This window comes from Haemaphysalis longicornis, unplaced genomic scaffold (assembly GCF_048455015.1).
Source record: "Haemaphysalis longicornis isolate Haplotype H1 unplaced genomic scaffold, Haemaphysalis longicornis Haplotype H1 scaffold_8, whole genome shotgun sequence".
NCBI lineage: Eukaryota > Metazoa > Arthropoda > Arachnida > Ixodida > Ixodidae > Haemaphysalis > Haemaphysalis longicornis.
Window position 1 is genome coordinate 112,942,270 of NW_027526445.1, and position 17,409 is coordinate 112,959,678.

The following is a 17,409-nucleotide window of genomic DNA, read 5'->3' on the forward strand; positions in this document are numbered from 1 at the left end:
TGTTCCAGAATGTTGGTCGGTTTCGCTCAAAACAAGCCTGAGACCCAAACATTTGGATGGATCGATATTTAAATGAAGGGAAACTCGGCTTCTCTGCATCGCTAGCTATTCAAGACGGAGGCGTTTCCCCAGTGCATGAGTATGCGTGGCTGGAATTGCCGGTCGAACCGCGCCGTAGGGGCGTGCACTTTGGTTTATTTTTTTTTTTTGTTGTTGCTGAGTTTAATTCTGTGCTTGTTTAGGTTATAACAAGTGGAGCTTAAAGTTTATTCTTGCCGCCTGGGAGTTTGCATCGTAAAGAACAATCACGGCCAGGACTGGATTTTACTGATTTTCTTATTACATTTTACCGCTTCTAAAGTGAGCTTCATGTTTTAAATATGCGGTTCGGTTTGTTTTGCCTTCAATAAGCTTCTGGAAAGTTGTTCAAACTTCTCCAAACACTTTTATTAAAACTTGGTTGGGTACAGCTTTGAGCCTACCGTAATCATCCGAAATCTGCAAAGGGATATAAACAAAAGAGCAAAACGTTGTGGTGTTACTTTTACTCCACAGGAATGAAAGTTGGCGGGATTCTCTGGACTGATATAAATAAGATTTCTTGACTTAAAGGAAACAAAAACACAGTCGGTTCACGGAACGGCGGATGCGAAATTTTGAATGATGGGCTAATATCGTCAAGGATAAATACAGACCCTAGAGAAAGTTTTAGAAAAAATCTTCAGTTCCTGTTGTTGCGGCATGGTTCGACGATAACAATGGTTGCATATATCAGCTTTTACAGGATATAGAGTAGCTGCATATGTGACCTTGTTGACATTTTTTACGCGTGTGGGAGGATTTTTTTGCGAAGTCACAATTGCAAAAAGCTGCGGCTGGTCCTTCCTACACACATAAAAAAATTGGCCGCGTATCTGCTCCTTTTGCTGCAAATGTCGACAAAAGACGATATATCGACATTTGACAAGTAAATGCCTCTCTTCACTTTCCCACTCACCTCTCGTGCTGTTCCTCTTGCGCCCCGCTTCCATTAGAGAACACACGCGAGAGAATACACGCGAAACAAGTGGCTTCTCCCTAGTAACTTTCCGGCAACTTTTCTATGACTGTCGCAGATTCTTGTCTGTGCGATCGCCAACCACCGAACTAACACATCGCTGCTAAGACACAAGACTGGACGATTGGAGTGGGACCTCTAGTTACATTTGATCGCATCACTTGAATGCTAACTTGTGGTTAACTCCCATAGCACGTCACTATTGAGAAATTTGAAAGCTTTTCATTATTTCTTGCAGTTTGTTTTCGGTTATAAACTTATCCAGGGATGCAATGAGGCTGTGTGGTACTGAAACCTGGTGCTTTCAAATTAAACGAGGTTTTATTTTGTCTTCATGTACCCTTAGAACGCCAATGGCATATGTGGTCTGCCTGGCTTAGTTGATTTGCTTAGTCAGTTTTCTTCAGCTTTCTCTTTTTCTATGTCTTGGAAGTGCAGCTGTCTGCCCGTAGGCTTTGGGGCTGCTTAGAATCATGCCTAACATTATCGTACAGGTGCTGCTGAAGACAGCTTAATCACGGTAACTTCATGAAATAGCCTTCTGGGGCGTATACAGGAAAAGAAAGATAAACTTGGTTGGGGACGTGGAAGTATCAAAAGGTTCGTAATGCCGCTTGTGATTGAGTGCGCAAAAGGTAGACCAAAGGTTTTTGGCAGAAGCGTTTGTGCAGGGAGATTTATCCCCATGACGTTTCACCAAGGTTTGAATTCGGGCTAGTTGGTTCTGTTGCATTAGGACAGACAACAGCGTGTCATATGCTTGTAGTGCAGTGTTCGGGTTTTTTGTGTGCTTTTGCGTCACTGACATCACACTGACGCCACTCCGATTTTTTCTTTTATATTGCTCGATGCAGTAAAGGTCTTAGTTTTCAGTCAGCGCTCGTGTTTTAAATTCTTTCTTCGTATTCGTCTATGCGCCGTTTGTCGTCATTAGCCATGACGTTTCCTGTTTCAAATCAAGGCTCTTATCATTTTCACGCTTTCTTGCCCTCAGAATTTTTGCCATCTCTCACGTTGTCGACTTTTTTTTGTTCTCGTTCTCTTCTCTCCACCGCAGCAAGGAATTCTCCCTATTCGTGATCGACAACGAATCCTACGAAAAAGATGCCGTCCTGTACATCGAACTCGGAGAACCCAAGCTCGAGGAAGGTAATGTTCGGTCTCCTCACTATTCTTATTTGCTTGTTCTTGAGAAAAAAAATAATTGGTGACCTTTGGAAACAGGGAGAGCCCGGGAGTAAGGAGTGAAGGTTGTAAGGAAGGGTTATCACTAGCAGTGTCGACCACCCCGTCACGAAGTATCGTCAGTTCATGCGCAGTCTACAAGTGTTACTGTGGCCGCGTAAAAATTCGGAGCCCCTTGATTGAGTGCGGAAGCTGAGTGTACAAATAGAAAGCTACGTGTTTCTTTCTTCAGCTATCGTCTAGTGAACTAATCTGCTTTTAAATTGTCGCACGTAACTAAAAAGAAAAGCTTAAATTGTATTACATCTTTGCCTTTTACGGTGTTCTGTACCGAATAGCGCTGAGTCATCGCCGAAAGCGGTCTCCGACGTGTGAAGTATATATTGACGACATGCCTTATTTTTTCCACTGTATGAGCTTTTTTTTCTCTTGAAGTGTGTGCCGGTGTACTCGTCATGGCTAAGACGTTTCAGATATGTGTAATCTGCGCCGGTTTCTTCTTGCGCGTTCTGGCCTTAACAAGCGAGACAAACCTCAAGCAATGTTCTTAAATGACAGATTAAAATTTCCTTACCGGACGTTTACGAATGTTACGTCTGAGTAACAATTACAAGTTTCTTATGTGTGTATAGGCCAGCCAATCAAAGACGAACTTCTCGACGCCAAGACTCGATATCAGATAGTTGACCAGTCACCAGTAAACATTAAGGAACTCTGCTTCTTGTTATATCTGCTTAGAAGACAACATTGAAGTAGCTTTTGGTGAAGAGTTGCAGTAAACGTTTATTACAAAGGTGGGCGGATCGAAAGAAAGAGGATGGATCGACGCTCGTGATACGAAGCGCAATCCCCGTAAACGCTTGCACTATTACTCTTCTGTCCAGGTCCAAAGAAGAGGAGCAAAAAACAAAAATCGTGTTTACAAATCGCACCACAGGGCTTGTCATTTTCACTCCAACTTTGAGGCTTAGCGGAGAAGACTTTGCCTCTTCTTTTCGTCGAGGAGTGACACGCGAAGCGGCCTTATCGTGCTGCTGAAGAGCGTGCCCTGGAGGAGCCGTTACAAACAGAAATCTTAACGACTCGATCCGTGTTCACCACAGCTGTCCATAGCAGATGGCGTTGTCAGTGAAACGCCCCGAAGGCGAGAATTTGGCGGGCGAAAAATAGAAAACAATTTCAGAAGCAAAGCTTCTCTCTTCACAGTGTAGCACAGAAAAGATGGCATGTACGCAATGCTCAACGTTAGGTCTCTTCATTTTTTTTATCGACCAACCTTCGTTAAGCAAACTTGGTATTTTAGTTTGCTCTAGTCAGCATTTCAACGAAACGATAAGGCTGGTGTCAGCAGGCGCCATATTGTAGTAGCACCGCTGCTGATAGAACCTCTCGGCGTTCGAAGTTTTCTGCACTCTGCAATTTCCGCGGTCGTAGTGAGAATCGAAACGCTTTTGCAGACGTTTACAGGAATCTATGTAGCTTTTCGTGAACTTATATCAGCCCGCCGGTCAACAAAATCTGTCGACACCAAAAACGAAAACAAAGCCTAGGGAGCTTGGCTGTTTTTTGGATGCTATTACATTTTTATTACATTTTTGGATGCTATTACAATATACTCGCTATAGAAACATGTAGGATAAGCTTATTCATCTTTTGCGAGATTTGGGCTGAAGAACAGAAATCAATCCGCGATGCACACTCTACGCGAGCGTTTCAAAAAAGTTTAAGGCTACACACCTTATTAACAAGCCCAACGGTAGATATCTTCTGCCTACGTGCAATCTTCGTCATAATTGTGTAGGCCAGTCCTAAGGTCTACGGGCCATAAAGAATTCAAAGCCAAAGCTTAACGTTCAGAAGTGACCAGAATGTTTTATGACACTAAGAAGGAGGTTCGTTTTCTCAAGCTTCCTGGCACAAAAAGTTTGAGACTCGCTGGAGAGGTGGGGTTGTACCCAGGTTTTTTTGTGGCTTATGCCCTATAGGCACGGCTTAGAAAAAACTTGGCAAAGACTGTTCATGTATCGATTTGCTTGGGAAAGCAGTTGAATGTTATTCCGCCGCAGACTGGGCGCCAGAGCTCGATCTGGTTCATTGTGCTGATGAAGAAGTTTGCAAAAACAAATCACGGGGTGTAGTATGCCGGGGCTCTACACCCTCCTTACACATTTCCTCCTCCTGTTTATGCGTTTCCGATGGCGTTCGTCTTCCCTGTTTTTTTTTTCTTCCTCTCTCGGCTCTTTTCTTTCATGTGCCTTGGGACGTGCAAACTGCGCTGCATGAGCCACTTTCTGTCGTCACGTGGTTGACCCGCTATTTCATCTCCCTCGCTCTCTCCGGGTGAAAGCGTGCTGTCCCAGATTTGAGATGGTTGTTCGGCAGCCGTGTCTCACTCCCCGAGCCGGCCCACGCCCATCAGCGACTCTTCGCCCGACAAAGCACGTTCGCGTGAACGACCGTCGTCATTCATCGCGGCACTTTCGCGCTTCGATCGGAGGGCGAATCACGTCGCGCGCAGCGCTGTAAGCGCGGGAAGGCGCGCTGTAAATGTCGCCGCGAATACCTGGCGCCGATATGTTGCGTAGGTTCGCGTTGGCTCGCTTATGCTCCAAGAGGCGCAGCTACTTAGCATACAGTCGTCGATCGAATTCTTAAATAGACCGGAGCAATTTGAGAAAAATGCTGAAAACAAAAACAAATTCCTCAATCACCGGTGCAACTTCCATTTTTTTTTTAGCGTTAGATGCACCGACAATGAGGTGAAATATTTCGATGTAACTGCAGGAGGTTTCGTATACACGAGTGGTAGTTTGCTCCCACCGGCATAAAAACAAGAGTTGTCACGTTACAATCCAGCTTCGATAAAAATATTATTCCACATGATAGATTTTCTGGCGGGAAAGCAGGCTGACTGTAGAAGCGCTGGTGTAAACGTTTTTTTCTTTAACGCGAGTTTTGCTTTGAGTTTCGGCAAGCGGGTGAACACAGTCCGCGGTGCACGAAGGGAGCTTTACAGCTATGGTGATCTTTCTTTCACTTCTTTGTGCGTGGAAACAACGGAGGAGCTATGATTGCAGCCAGCACATAACAAAAACTGCGTGATTTCCTGCCTTAGAGTGGAACTGTTCTTCTAGTCTCTACTTCGCTCTTTCTGGGATGTTTTTTAAAGCTGCTACTGAAAGATTTTGTAGCGAAGACCGAGGAATACTGCTAATAGCGGTGAGATTGGTTCTCTGTCGCGAAAAAAAGCACAAAGGACGCCTGGACTTTAACTACGCGGCAAAAAAATACAAATATGGTTCGAGGTAATTAAACGTTCTTTGATGAGCGTAGAGCAGCAATATCTCGCTCGAATATTTCGCGGCAACCTTATCTAATGACTGAAACATGTTATCGATCATGTTCTAAAGCGCTGTAGATGTTTAAGGAAGTTCAAAATTTGGGCTCGCGGGTGTTCCAAGCTCACATCACACTACCTTAATACCATTTTAATGAGATCCCGTTACAATGAGAAGCCAGCAAAAAAGTACAGCGAGTGCTACCTCACATCAAGGAATGAGTCGAGTCTTGAATGCTTATTTTCGCTAGAAACTGCTCTTGTAAAACGTTTAATTCGTTTATTTGTCAGCTAAAATGTATTATCGTCCGAACAAAACGCAATGCCGACATTTGTTCAGAAATGTCATTTCATTTCTAAGCTGAAACTATGGCCACTGAAACAAGTTTACGCGGTTTCGATTTCAGAAAGTTATTAAAGCTCCCTCGGTTCATAATTCCGCACAATCTGAAGGGAATTACGGAAAGAAAAAAGACAAAAAGATAAATTGAAAGCAATCAAGCCTTTATGCCAGAAATGCAGAAGGCGCGACCTCAAAACCTGCCCCTTATTTTCTTCGTTGTTGTTTTCCATCAAGGGCATTGCAAAATCGCTGATCTTCGACTAGAGAGCAGACATCTCAGTCGCGTAAGCTTGATGCACGGCTTTCAGAAAAAAAAAAGAACATGGTTACTGGTATCCTTTATTTGATGACAGGCAGAAGAGTCAGTGACCTTCTTAAATCGCGTCTCCAACATTAACCCCAAAACAGCAACGGGGACGCGGTCCCCTATGACCCCATTGCGAACGCCAGTCGCTGTAAGAGTGCCGTTAATCGCCACTCGATTCCGCGCAGGGCACCGGTACGGCCTTTAATGAGCACTACGTGTTCATTAGTGTAACGTCAAACGAAGGAAGCCTCAGTGTGAGCATTGTACCACCCATCATCGGGCTCAGCATTTTTATGTAAGCTGAGAGGTTAATGTACCCTTATGGCCAGCAGGAGGTAGGGCTCCAGAAAAGGGCGTTACTATCCAATTTCTTGTGCTTCACCTTTATTCGGCGTTTTTTTTTTCGACTAGTTTCAACTATGTCCCATTTTTAGTAGCTTTTGTTCAAGATTCTTTTTTGTCCCGCCCTCCTTCAGGTCAGTGAACTGCGTGGGGCGTTGTTCATTAGCTGAAACGTTCTTCGTCTGCCAGCTCTTGCCTTTATTTTTGAGTTTCTTTTCTAAACGCTTGCTTTCGCAATAGGAAAGAAACACCGACGTCGACCATTTCGTAATAAAAAAATTCTTGGGCGGTTTGTTTCAAACCTTTTCGCGACGCTCTGCGGCAAGCCACAAGGGAACCTCATTTTGCCCCGAGCAATTTAATTTTGTCGTACGAGTATTGCACACTCCATGTTGAGATGCTTGTGCTGGCGGGCCGAACTGAAGGTTAGTTAGAGGGAAGGAAGCCTCTTACAAGATTACTTCTGCGGCTTCTCGTAAACTTCGTGCCGCCATTGCGTGTCGCAATCTGCCATTGTAAAATAGCACCTAGGATAAAAAACGCACCCACAACGAAGTAAGGTTTTGGGTCTTGCGGCCAGAAAAAAATAAACTAAATTTTCGCTCCTATAAGAAAGACCATCTTGCGGCTTACCTACAAGTTGCCTAACGACATCGAAAACATCCGGTTACAGGCGGAAGATAATAAGGGGGAGAGTTGTGATGTCCTCCTGAAGATTGCTCAGATGAGCCGGCACCTCTGCAACAATGCTGTATTCTTAAACCAGTGCTGCGAGGGCAGACAGTACTTTCTCCCTCAACTTTATCCAGCAGTTCCCCAAATCTCCAACATTTTTACACGTTCGTTATGTGTAGATAATAAAGCAGATATAAGCAAATGGCCTTGTAGCGCAGGCGGCCTAATGTGTTCCTTGTCTCGAATTTAACTTGTGGCGCAGCTGCTGATCCTTAATTGTGAGGACGAGTGCAGAGTGCACTTTAACAAAGCGCCAAGGCTGGGGCGCTCAAATTACCATGGTACGTGGAACAGTCCACAAAAATGTGGTACCTCAAATCTAGCTCGTTGCCAGAACAGGTTAAGCCGCAAATGCCCGTTTGAATTCCCGCGCCGAGATAAATGACGCTCACTTCAAGCCGCTGCCTCGATTGACAAAAAGCGCCAAGTCGCGCGATAGTCCTTTTCCCGTATAATGTGCCAGGATATGAACGAGATTACGTCCATTCCTTTTGTAACGTAAGCTACACTGGCCGAGGTTGATCAGTTTCGCATGGGCCGTGAAGGTCCGTTCTGCGCAAGCGGGAGGAGCATTGGATTGGTTTGGATGGGATTGGATTGGATTGAATTTGGACTGGATTGGATTGGATTGGATTGGATTGTGTTGGATTGAAATCCAATCCAATTGGAGTACGGGTGTGTAGAGAATTGAGTCTGCACATTCACCGGTCTGCGCATTCTAGAGGAGTGACGTCATAGCCGCGGCAGACGCACTGGCGCCGGCGCGTGCCTAGCTGTGAGCCTCCGTTGCGCAGTAGCCGAGTATGACGCTGCGCCGGAGCAGCTTGATAGCCGTTTCGCGTGGCTCCTGGTGCGCGAGCCGTGCTGCGGGAGAAGCCATGCGCGAGGAGCAGTGACTGGACCGGACTGGACCGGACTGGAATAGAATGGATTGGATTGGATTGAATTGGTCTAGAAATCACTTTAGCAAGACTAAGCATGATAATCAGCTAATCCTACACAACCAGGAAACCTAAGAATAACCAGCTGAACCTTTGCTCACGCTACGTATATCCTGGCATAGCCGAGCTAAGCCACTGCTAATTTTTTGTAATTATCCCGAAATATCTGTCCAGGAAAATTTAATCCCGAGAAGAGCGAACCCCATTGTTCTAATTTTTCTTACACTGTTGATTCTACAGCATTATTATTCCTCGAGAGAAGACAGAGAGATTGGTTTTGTTTTTCTCGGACAGGTAATAAGCAAAACCTGCAGTCGTAGTCTGTCCTCCCTTAGCCTAGTATATCTCTCGGGCGCAGTCCAGTTTGTTTCAAATAGCGGCTGAGCCTTGGAAATCTACACGTGTAATAGCTTCCTGGTTGTCACTAACGAAAATTGGACTCACGAAGGTCAAATATAACTAAAGCAAAGGACAAGGCCTAATAACACAGAAATGAGTTCGCAGTTAATATTGCGCGATTATTGTACGTCGAATAGTCATTACTGATTGTTTTCATTAGCGAGCCCTGGAAATCTAGAAATTTTGCGAGGGCGCCGGAATAACTGATCGGTTGGCATCGACGAAAAGTAATCCGAAAAAAGTCAAATGTACGTAAATCAAGGCACAGCACTTTTAGACAGAAACGGACGCTCATTCCGTCGCTAATTACGCGATTATGTACTTTTATAGCGATTATTACATTTTCGCATTTTTTGATAAAGCCGCATAGCAACCTGGATAATTTAAATTTGCTGAATCATTAACTACGGATAAAACAAACTAGAATCCCCGATACGTTGCCGTGGTGCTTCATGAGAGAAAGAAAAGTTACCATCACTCAAGGTCGTGAAGCCAAAGGTGTCACAAAACCCCAAGAGTGCTGATAGCGTCGCCTTGTGGTCATTGTAGACGGCTTCTGCTTTAATTTTTCGCCTACGCCTAGGTGTGCTGCCATATCTGCGTGACATCCCATTTCGCCGTTCGTCCATGAGCATATCTTTGCCACTCGCGCACTCCCTGATCAAAGCAGTCGAAACCTAAACTGAAACCACTGATTGCATTATGTCTAAACACCTATCGTAACTCACATATCTAAAGTGCTTTATAGTGATTTCTATTCATGCAAGTGGGGAGCGAACGTAGAAAAAGAAAGGAGAAAGATTAGTACCCTTTCATTTTCTGAAAAAGAGTGATTAGTGAAGATGGGCGGAGTCGATGGACCGTTGCTCCATCCGCACTGCCGCCGACCCTGCCTTCTGTTGTAGCTTGAGCTGTGCTGCACACGGTAGCTCCCTGCGCGCGCGATCTGCTGCGAGCGAGACTATTTTTCGCTCCCTTCCATGGGCCGTTCGCACTACCAGTGTCGAAGATGCGACAGTGTAATCTCTCTCCCCTTGTTTCTAACTCCTCTTCGACCTGGTTTCCTCGCGCTGCGCATGGGGTTGTGCCGGGGAGTTTCCTGCGGGCACGAGACCGGGGGATTTTCATTTAGCCAGACACACAAATCTTCGATGTAATATCTGGCGGCAGTGAGCTGTTGAAGTCAGTAGGTCTTTCACAACCGCTGTTAAGAATAATTTCAAGCCGGGACGTTTCACGAACTACTTTCAGACTATTGACCCACTGTGGCAAATAAGATTAGAGAGTTTTAGCTTACCGGGTGTAGCGGGACCCGACTGCGCATGCGCGCGCGGGCCTGGCCAGGCGGGGGCGCCCCGCCAGAACTAAGCCACCATACAGGAACGAATGCGCACATTTCAAGTCGGGTCCTGGTACGCACGGTACGCTAAAACCTTTTATCGAGAGTTTTTAAAGCAGAGCTGAGAAACGGTCCCGGTACAGTACCGGGCATACCTGCGCATGCGCACAGCCAGTTCTTCTGGCTGTGTGCGCGCGCAGAAGCGCTGGTCGCCTACCTGGTACCGTACCGGTAACGGTTCTCCACTCTGCTATAGCTCTCTATTGTTTACGGATCGCTTCCGCGACTTAGTCACGCTTGCCAGACAAAAAAAAAAATCACCTGAGTCCACACTCAAAGCTGCCCTCTGATCGTAGCTCGAAAGGTGCCGAGTCCTATCGTAGGTGAGATATTCACCGCCTGAAAAAACGTTCATGCCTGTTTGGCCTGTTTTTCGAGACGTGCTTTGTCGGTCTGACCGGCTCGCGCGGTGTCGTTTGTGACGTGCCGTTTGGTGTGACTTGGCGTAACGTGGCGAATTCGTTGGTTGTGACGTCATGTGGTCCTTAGGTGTCTCGGACGTGAGCGACGTGTCCCCGTGTCGTGTTTGTGCTTCGTAGTGTGACATCAGCGAGCGCCCATCGCTCATCGTCGGCGTAGCCCTGCATGCTTGCAACGATGTCACGACTTGTAGTCGCTAGCAGAGCCCTACTCACTCACTTACTCCAAGAGAAGGACGTGTAGAGGAAAGTTGATTTGAGAATGGAGCGAATGAATCAAGTAGTGGAAGTGGTAATTCGAGGGTTAAACTGAGAAATAACAGGCAAATTACAGAATTAACCAACAAAAAAATTGCGGGTGCACTTCTGCTCTGTAAATTCTTTTTTAGAACGTGGTACCTCCTGTGGCGTATGAAAATAGCTCACATAATCTAAAGGCATATTGCATCTCTACGGCTTAGATATTTTGTCTTTATTTGCTCTTGTCGCGTCTAAGAGATAAGCAAAACTGCCGTGTTGTTTGGAGTGCTGTTGTTGCAGCCGCCACTGGTGTCGGGTTTAGGCGTTTTTACGTACACGAAGAGCAGCGTTCGAGCTTTTAATAGGCAGAAGTCTTTTTCTGAATACCAGTCATTCCATGTAGTCGTTCTAATAAATAACAATTTATTTCCGCGACGTTATTCAGAAAACTGCGCCGTATTTTACTGTTTTTTTCTCGCGTGTGTATCGTACTTATGGTTAAATACGGGGCAGTCATTGAGCCTGTTGCGATGAGCCCCGCTCGTATTTTATTATTTATTATTAAGTTTGGCTTCATTGCAACTACTAAACGTGAACGTATTTGGGCGTGTTCTAAACAATGAACATCTAGTGACAGCAGTTTGTTTAATAGGGATTGGCTGTCTTCTGTGAAATCAGCTCGATCTCTCCATGAACAAATACAGTCGGATTTGGATTTAAAAAAAAAAGATTACAGTTTGTGGTGACCTGCTGAAGGTTTTGATTGGCTAGAACCTGCAGAATAACGGTTAATGTTGGAGTACAAGTGGGGAAACCACGTGCAAGCCTAAGGGCGGCCATTTTCGGTTTTTCACATTGTCAGCCATTTTGAAGTAGGTTGCTCGACCAAGCAATGCCTTATACTGCCATTAGAATAAAATATTTGTGTTTGCCTTTTCAATAAACAAGGAAACGAGGATACAATACACATTTTCTTACCAATTATCCAAAAACTCGGGGCAGGTACTTCCTGCACATTTTTCTTCGCTTTGTCATAGACGGTTTTAAAACGACCGCGTATTGAGGAGCGTATATCAAACCAGCCAGCAAGCAGCCACTTTCTTGAAATACTCCGAAAAGCGTACTTACCGTAATAAACTGATCCTGTCAACCTTATTCGGATATGCCTCACAAAAACAACACGCACACCATCTCAAGCACTCTGCGCTCGATGCGTAGTTCGTTGCGAAAGCTGGCGTACGCATGAGCGATGATCATGCATCGTAGTGTACCGTTCTCGAAAAATGCTCCCTGGAGACAACGGGCCCGAATTGTGCGGCGCGGCATTTTATTATTGACGGTTCGAGTGGGGCGCAACGTGCGTCGATCGAAGCGCTAGCAAGAGAACATAATGATACAAAGGGAAACGCATCGCACCTGAGATCCGGAATGCCTTGATAACGTTGGGAACGAACATTTTTACGCTGGCTATGATTTACAGCTTTCGTAGTGAGTAGAGCTGAAAAAAAAAAGAAGCACCCGGGCTGTTGTTCGCTGCACTGGCTTTATCGTATACAACAGCGGCCATTTCGGCGCTGTGATTTATTGCTGCCTCTGTAGTGAGTAGGGCTTCGTCCTGGGCTGCTGCTTTGTAGTGTGACGGCAAGTGCTCTCTTGTCTTCTCATGGCGTACAGCCACGCGGTTTGTCTTCTCTTTTTTGTTAGTTTTCTGTATACGGACACGGTGCGTTTATCTCCCGTATAGCGTGTGTACAACAGATGCTGTCGTGTTATCCTCGCTGTCTTTATGCGCCTAGTGGTTTCACGCCTATGTTCCCGGCGGTGGGTGCCTGCCGCTTCTTGTTATTTTGTTTTGCTACGCTTCTTACGTCTGTTACACTGCTGTTGTATTTGATGCGCCAGCTGAAGGGTTTCCCGATGTTTTGTTGTTTCTGTGGGTAGATTTTGCCTATGTTGTCTCAAAATCTTCACAAGGGAACAACAAAAGAATTGCGACAAATCATGACTCCAGAATCTCTCGTGCTGACAGAAGGGCCGCTTGTAAATATCAGGTGTCACCTTGTGCGCGTCCGATGTTTGCTTTATGGGGAATTAGGAGAGCAGTAAGGTAAAGCGGAAGCAGTACATAGTGGGTTCTTGCTGGCATAGCTTATGCTTCTAAACCCCGACGGAATATCGGCCTCAATTTGTAGCTCTTGGCAGAGATTAAGCGGGAACATTCTCTTAAATAGTTACGAAAAGTGATGACGGCATAAATAAAATTGTTGTGAACTTAAGTCGATTACGTTTTTAACAAAAGGACTGAGTTTCGCCAGACGCAACAAAACATGCAGGGATAAGGGTCATGGGATCAACGTGGGAAGTACAATCGCGAAAAAAATGAGCTGTTTGCTCGTAATTTTGTGCGCGCCAGAAAGATAATCAAAGGCTTTTACAAGACCGCACACATGGGGTGTCAGCTGTCAGTTCCCTGTACCGCCAAGCCTTTGCCTGATGGTCCCTTTACCACGGTCCATGTAGTGCGCTGGTGTATTGCTATTTAATTCCGTCGGAGGCAGTATTTCAAAGTTTTACGTCAACGAAACAACAAACTCAAGGAGAAACCCTTCACGCTCGCCCAAGTTGGTCTTCGACATTCTTCTTTTTCGTTTTGCTTTGCTTTTTTCTGTCTTTTGGTTTTCTCTCTTCATTTCTCTTTTCTCCTCTGCTTCTCTCTTTTTCTTTTCTCGGCCGGGGGCTCGTCTATTCCCAACGTTTTGAAATGTGCGTGCCCCGCCCTCCCCTTCTCATTCCCTCTGCCACCTTTGACCTCCTAGACGACCCTTACTACATCCAAGAAAAGCTGGCCTATGAGAAATCAGGTAGGCGCATCGCACAGGGCCGCGTCCCCATGCGATCTGCACACACACTGCTCGCCAGCTCGCTTTTGCAAGCCTACATCGGCCCCCCATCAGCCTAGTTTATATTATACGCTTGTGGGCTACACTGTGTGCTATTTCTAAACCTTGCAATACATTATACTGGCACATCTTTTCCCCCCTTACTCCCTTTAATTCTCATTTCAGTTTACTTAAGCCTTGCCTTGTCCTACGTAGAAACGCACTGCCCGAATGCTGGGAAATGGCCTCACGCTGTCTTCTCTCTCTATCTTCTCGCAGCGTATAAGCAAGATGAAGTCCGCTCTGGCGTTTCGCTTTGAGACGACTTCATCTTTTTATGTGTTCTGTGCTAGAGTGACTGCGATAGCCTGCCTATATGATTTTGGCAAACAACAGTGACAAGAGGTCCCTCTAGACACTGTCCCCGGCGTTGCATTTTTTAATTCGATTGCGAAAAGTTTTCAGGTCATCTCAACTAGACTGCTTACGTAAGAAATGGTGCAGGAGTGAAATGAAGCTGTCACGGCAAAACCGTACCTCTCGCTGAAACGGGATATAAGAAATGGGGCGTTCTTATATAGACCGGGTGCACAAATATCGAATAAGGACTGCTGGGTGTCCAGAAAAGAGAAAATTTACCATTTTGGCACCACACGCTAAAGCGTACCTTTTACGCATGGTGAGGGTCAATAGTGTGACGACCGCGCTTTATTTTATCGCCCAAAACAGCCTCGTTTGGGAACGCATTTCGAGATGTTAAAGTGTCTGGAGGGGCATCCAACCACTGTTGTCGACATCTTTTTTGCCTGTTTGTTTTTGCTGCATTTTGTGTGTTTTTGGCTTTTTTCACTGCCTGACCATGTCAAACATTCAGGCTTGATGCGGGAGAGCCGCCGTTTTTGTTTTTGTGTCGCTTGGTGAGAAGGCGAGTGATGCTGAGTAGAAGAGAACGTGATATTCAAGTTTGTCATGCCAACAGTCCGAACTTTATCATCTAAAGAATGCTGTTGTCGCTCCTTTCTTGTATTCCCAAAATGTATCGGGGCCCTGCATACAGGAAAGAAATGTGGTTGGTATCATGATGCCTCCAAATGTGCTTTAAAAAATTCTTCGAAAGTTTGAAGCCTTGCCCGTGCCAGAGAAGTTTTAAATATTCCTTTATTTACCACGCGAAGAGCCTAGAAGTAGGATGTGAGTAAAATTATTTAACGCGCACGAACTCTTTTCTTCGCATATCAATATATGTAACACATTTGAGTCCTTCTGGCTAGATTTAACACTTTTGAACTGATGTTAAATGGTATCATGACAGCATTGGCTCCAACATCTTCCAAGTGCATCCAAGAATTTAACGGTACTTCGTGTCATTTATATAGCATACACTGCCGTGGTGCAATAATAATTTGCAATAAAAACCTCTAAGCTTTTCTAAGGGTGCGTCAATTTCAAACCAATCTACAAACGTGCACACGGAACCTATACTGAATCAAGAGAACACGCCATCGATATTTTTAACTTTTTATTAACACAAAACCTAATTACCCCCTGCCACGACTAAAAGCGTGATCTAAACGTTCATCCCTGGATAGACTAAAATCCCTGTAGTGTACTTCTGTGCGTAGGAAAGCCGCGTTTTAGATTTGGGGCCTGAATGCCTGTTTACACACACTCTGCCCTGAAAGCTGACTAAAATAATACTTTATTTAAGGTCTTTTTATCTACTTTCGGCTAGCAAAATCGTAAAAAAATCTTCGTCGATTTCACCACTGTAACTCTACCAACAAAGTTCCCCAAAAATGGATAAAATGTCACTGCGATGACTAAATCTGTTGTCATGACAAGGGAATGCCCAGAGTTCGAACTTTCGGGAGTCTTTTTGGCTTGTTCGTGGCCACAAGGCAATAATGAGAACACACTGCAATTCGACAAAGACAAGTAGTTAAAAGAGAACAAATCAATGTTTATTACTCATGAACCGAGGATTGTTTGGTTATCGACCGAAAGTTTTTTGCGAAGGGCATGGCCCAACTTGAAGCGTCGTCCTCTTCTGAAGAAAAAAAAAAGCATCAATTTATGCATGGGAATGTTTGCACAAATGGCGGCTAATCTTGCTGCATGTGTCGCTGGGCATGAAGAACGATAGCTTGCTCTCGTCATTTGTATACAAACGCATGTACGGCGTGCACTGAACTCGCAACTGCGTCAAAGCAACAGATCCTACTGAAAGCAATTGCACTACGCTGAAAGTGGCACCACCAAATGACCTAGGTAAGCAGGAGAGAAAGGAGTTGTGAGCATAAGGACATTTGTGGTCGTATCTGTCTAATTTGATTCTTTAAGTTTGGGCTGTGTTTAACGGTTAAGTAATCTAAATCTGAAACATTTGTGCAAGAGATGGAGGGTGATTTTTTCCCGTATGACTAAACAGGAAGCCAAGAGGTACCCGATTTGTGCTACACCCTGCCGTATCAAGCCACCTAGTTACTTTGAACGAGTGACGACTTAGGCCGACACAATGTATTTCTATTTCAGCGTCATGTTTCTTTTAGTAGGGCTGCATCTGTTGCTTTGCTGCATTACAATATCCTGACATCCTTTACATGAACAATCACATCATCATTTCCAGCTACAGTCACAAGCATGACATTACATCTTTTTAGACGTGTACAAACTTAGAGTGTGTACTATATATGCTATCTTTGTGTCGGTAACTGATTAATTCTGCTTTTATAAATAAACATTGCGTTGTATGATGGTAAACAAATCAACCGAACTTCGGCTGTCATTGCTGAGAGAGCTGCATGTAACCTTGTCAAACTGTCGCTGGTGACAAGCACAAGCAAAAGCAAATTTTGAGAAAAAATGCGAAAAACAAAAACTGAAATATCGAGTTCTTACAAATATTTGCATGGACCAGCTTGCCCTAGAGTATTTCAGAACGACACAAAAATCAATATAAACAACGTGTTTTATTGCTTCGCTAGTCACAGTAACTATACCGCGCTTGAAGTCAACCTTCTCTAGCGTATAATGATGAACGAACAAGAATGTTTTGGGCGTAGTGTTGTCCTCGACAAGTAATTTATGATAATATTTCAACGCAAATGCGGCGGGTATGCGCTGTTTCGGCAATGTCAGCGCAATGTCAGAGTGAGTCAGCGAGAATTAACAGCTATATTCCGTCGGCACTTAGGAAGTTGCTGAAATTTTTGTCCTGAAATTCAAATTCTAATCTTCCAGGCTGAAGTCCGTTTACCCGGAGATGAAAGCCACCAAATGTTTGGATATTTAAGATCAGCTGCATTCTTGTAAATCGGTAGCACAAAATATCATCCATGAGTTCAACTATGCGATGCAAAAATTAAATAAACGACAACAGGTTTTGAGCATACTTTCCGCTCTAAAAAAATTGCCAAAACCATCTTTAGTTTACTATATTTATGTTTGAAGCGAAAATTTTAGGCGAGTTGCAGCATGCGATGGTGTTTACAAAAACTCATTGGGTTTCTCAAAACTACCTGTAAGTCTAAGATTAATTATGAAATGACTCAGGCTCTATAACTGATGAGGTTGAAATAAACGTGGTAGAATTGTATTGGTCATAGGGAAGAAAAACTGACCAGAGCTCTTCACTTATTTGAAGTAAGCCGACGTAAAATATGTCGATAAGAACAGTACGAAACGAAGCAGAGTTGACAGAAAGTGGGAAATCATCCTACATAAAAAAACGAACTGAACTTCCATAAAGCTAGCTAGAGAGCCTTGTTTTGAGATGACTAATAAATATTTGCAAAATTTTAGATTGGGATACGACGAATTAGCTCAA

At 44.6% G+C, this 17,409-nt stretch overlaps 1 protein-coding gene across 1 annotated transcript in view; it reads left to right on the forward strand.

Annotated features, from left to right (window-relative positions):
* The window catches only part of LOC144149909 (sodium/calcium exchanger 1-like), a gene marked incomplete in the record, with an annotated part of 528,138 nt that overhangs the window by 496,585 nt on the left and 14,144 nt on the right, over positions 1-17,409 (forward strand). Inside the window, 2 exon segments of the mRNA XM_077681641.1 lie at positions 2,115-2,206; positions 13,521-13,565. Of these exon segments, the coding sequence (XP_077537767.1) occupies positions 2,115-2,206; positions 13,521-13,565 (137 nt within the window).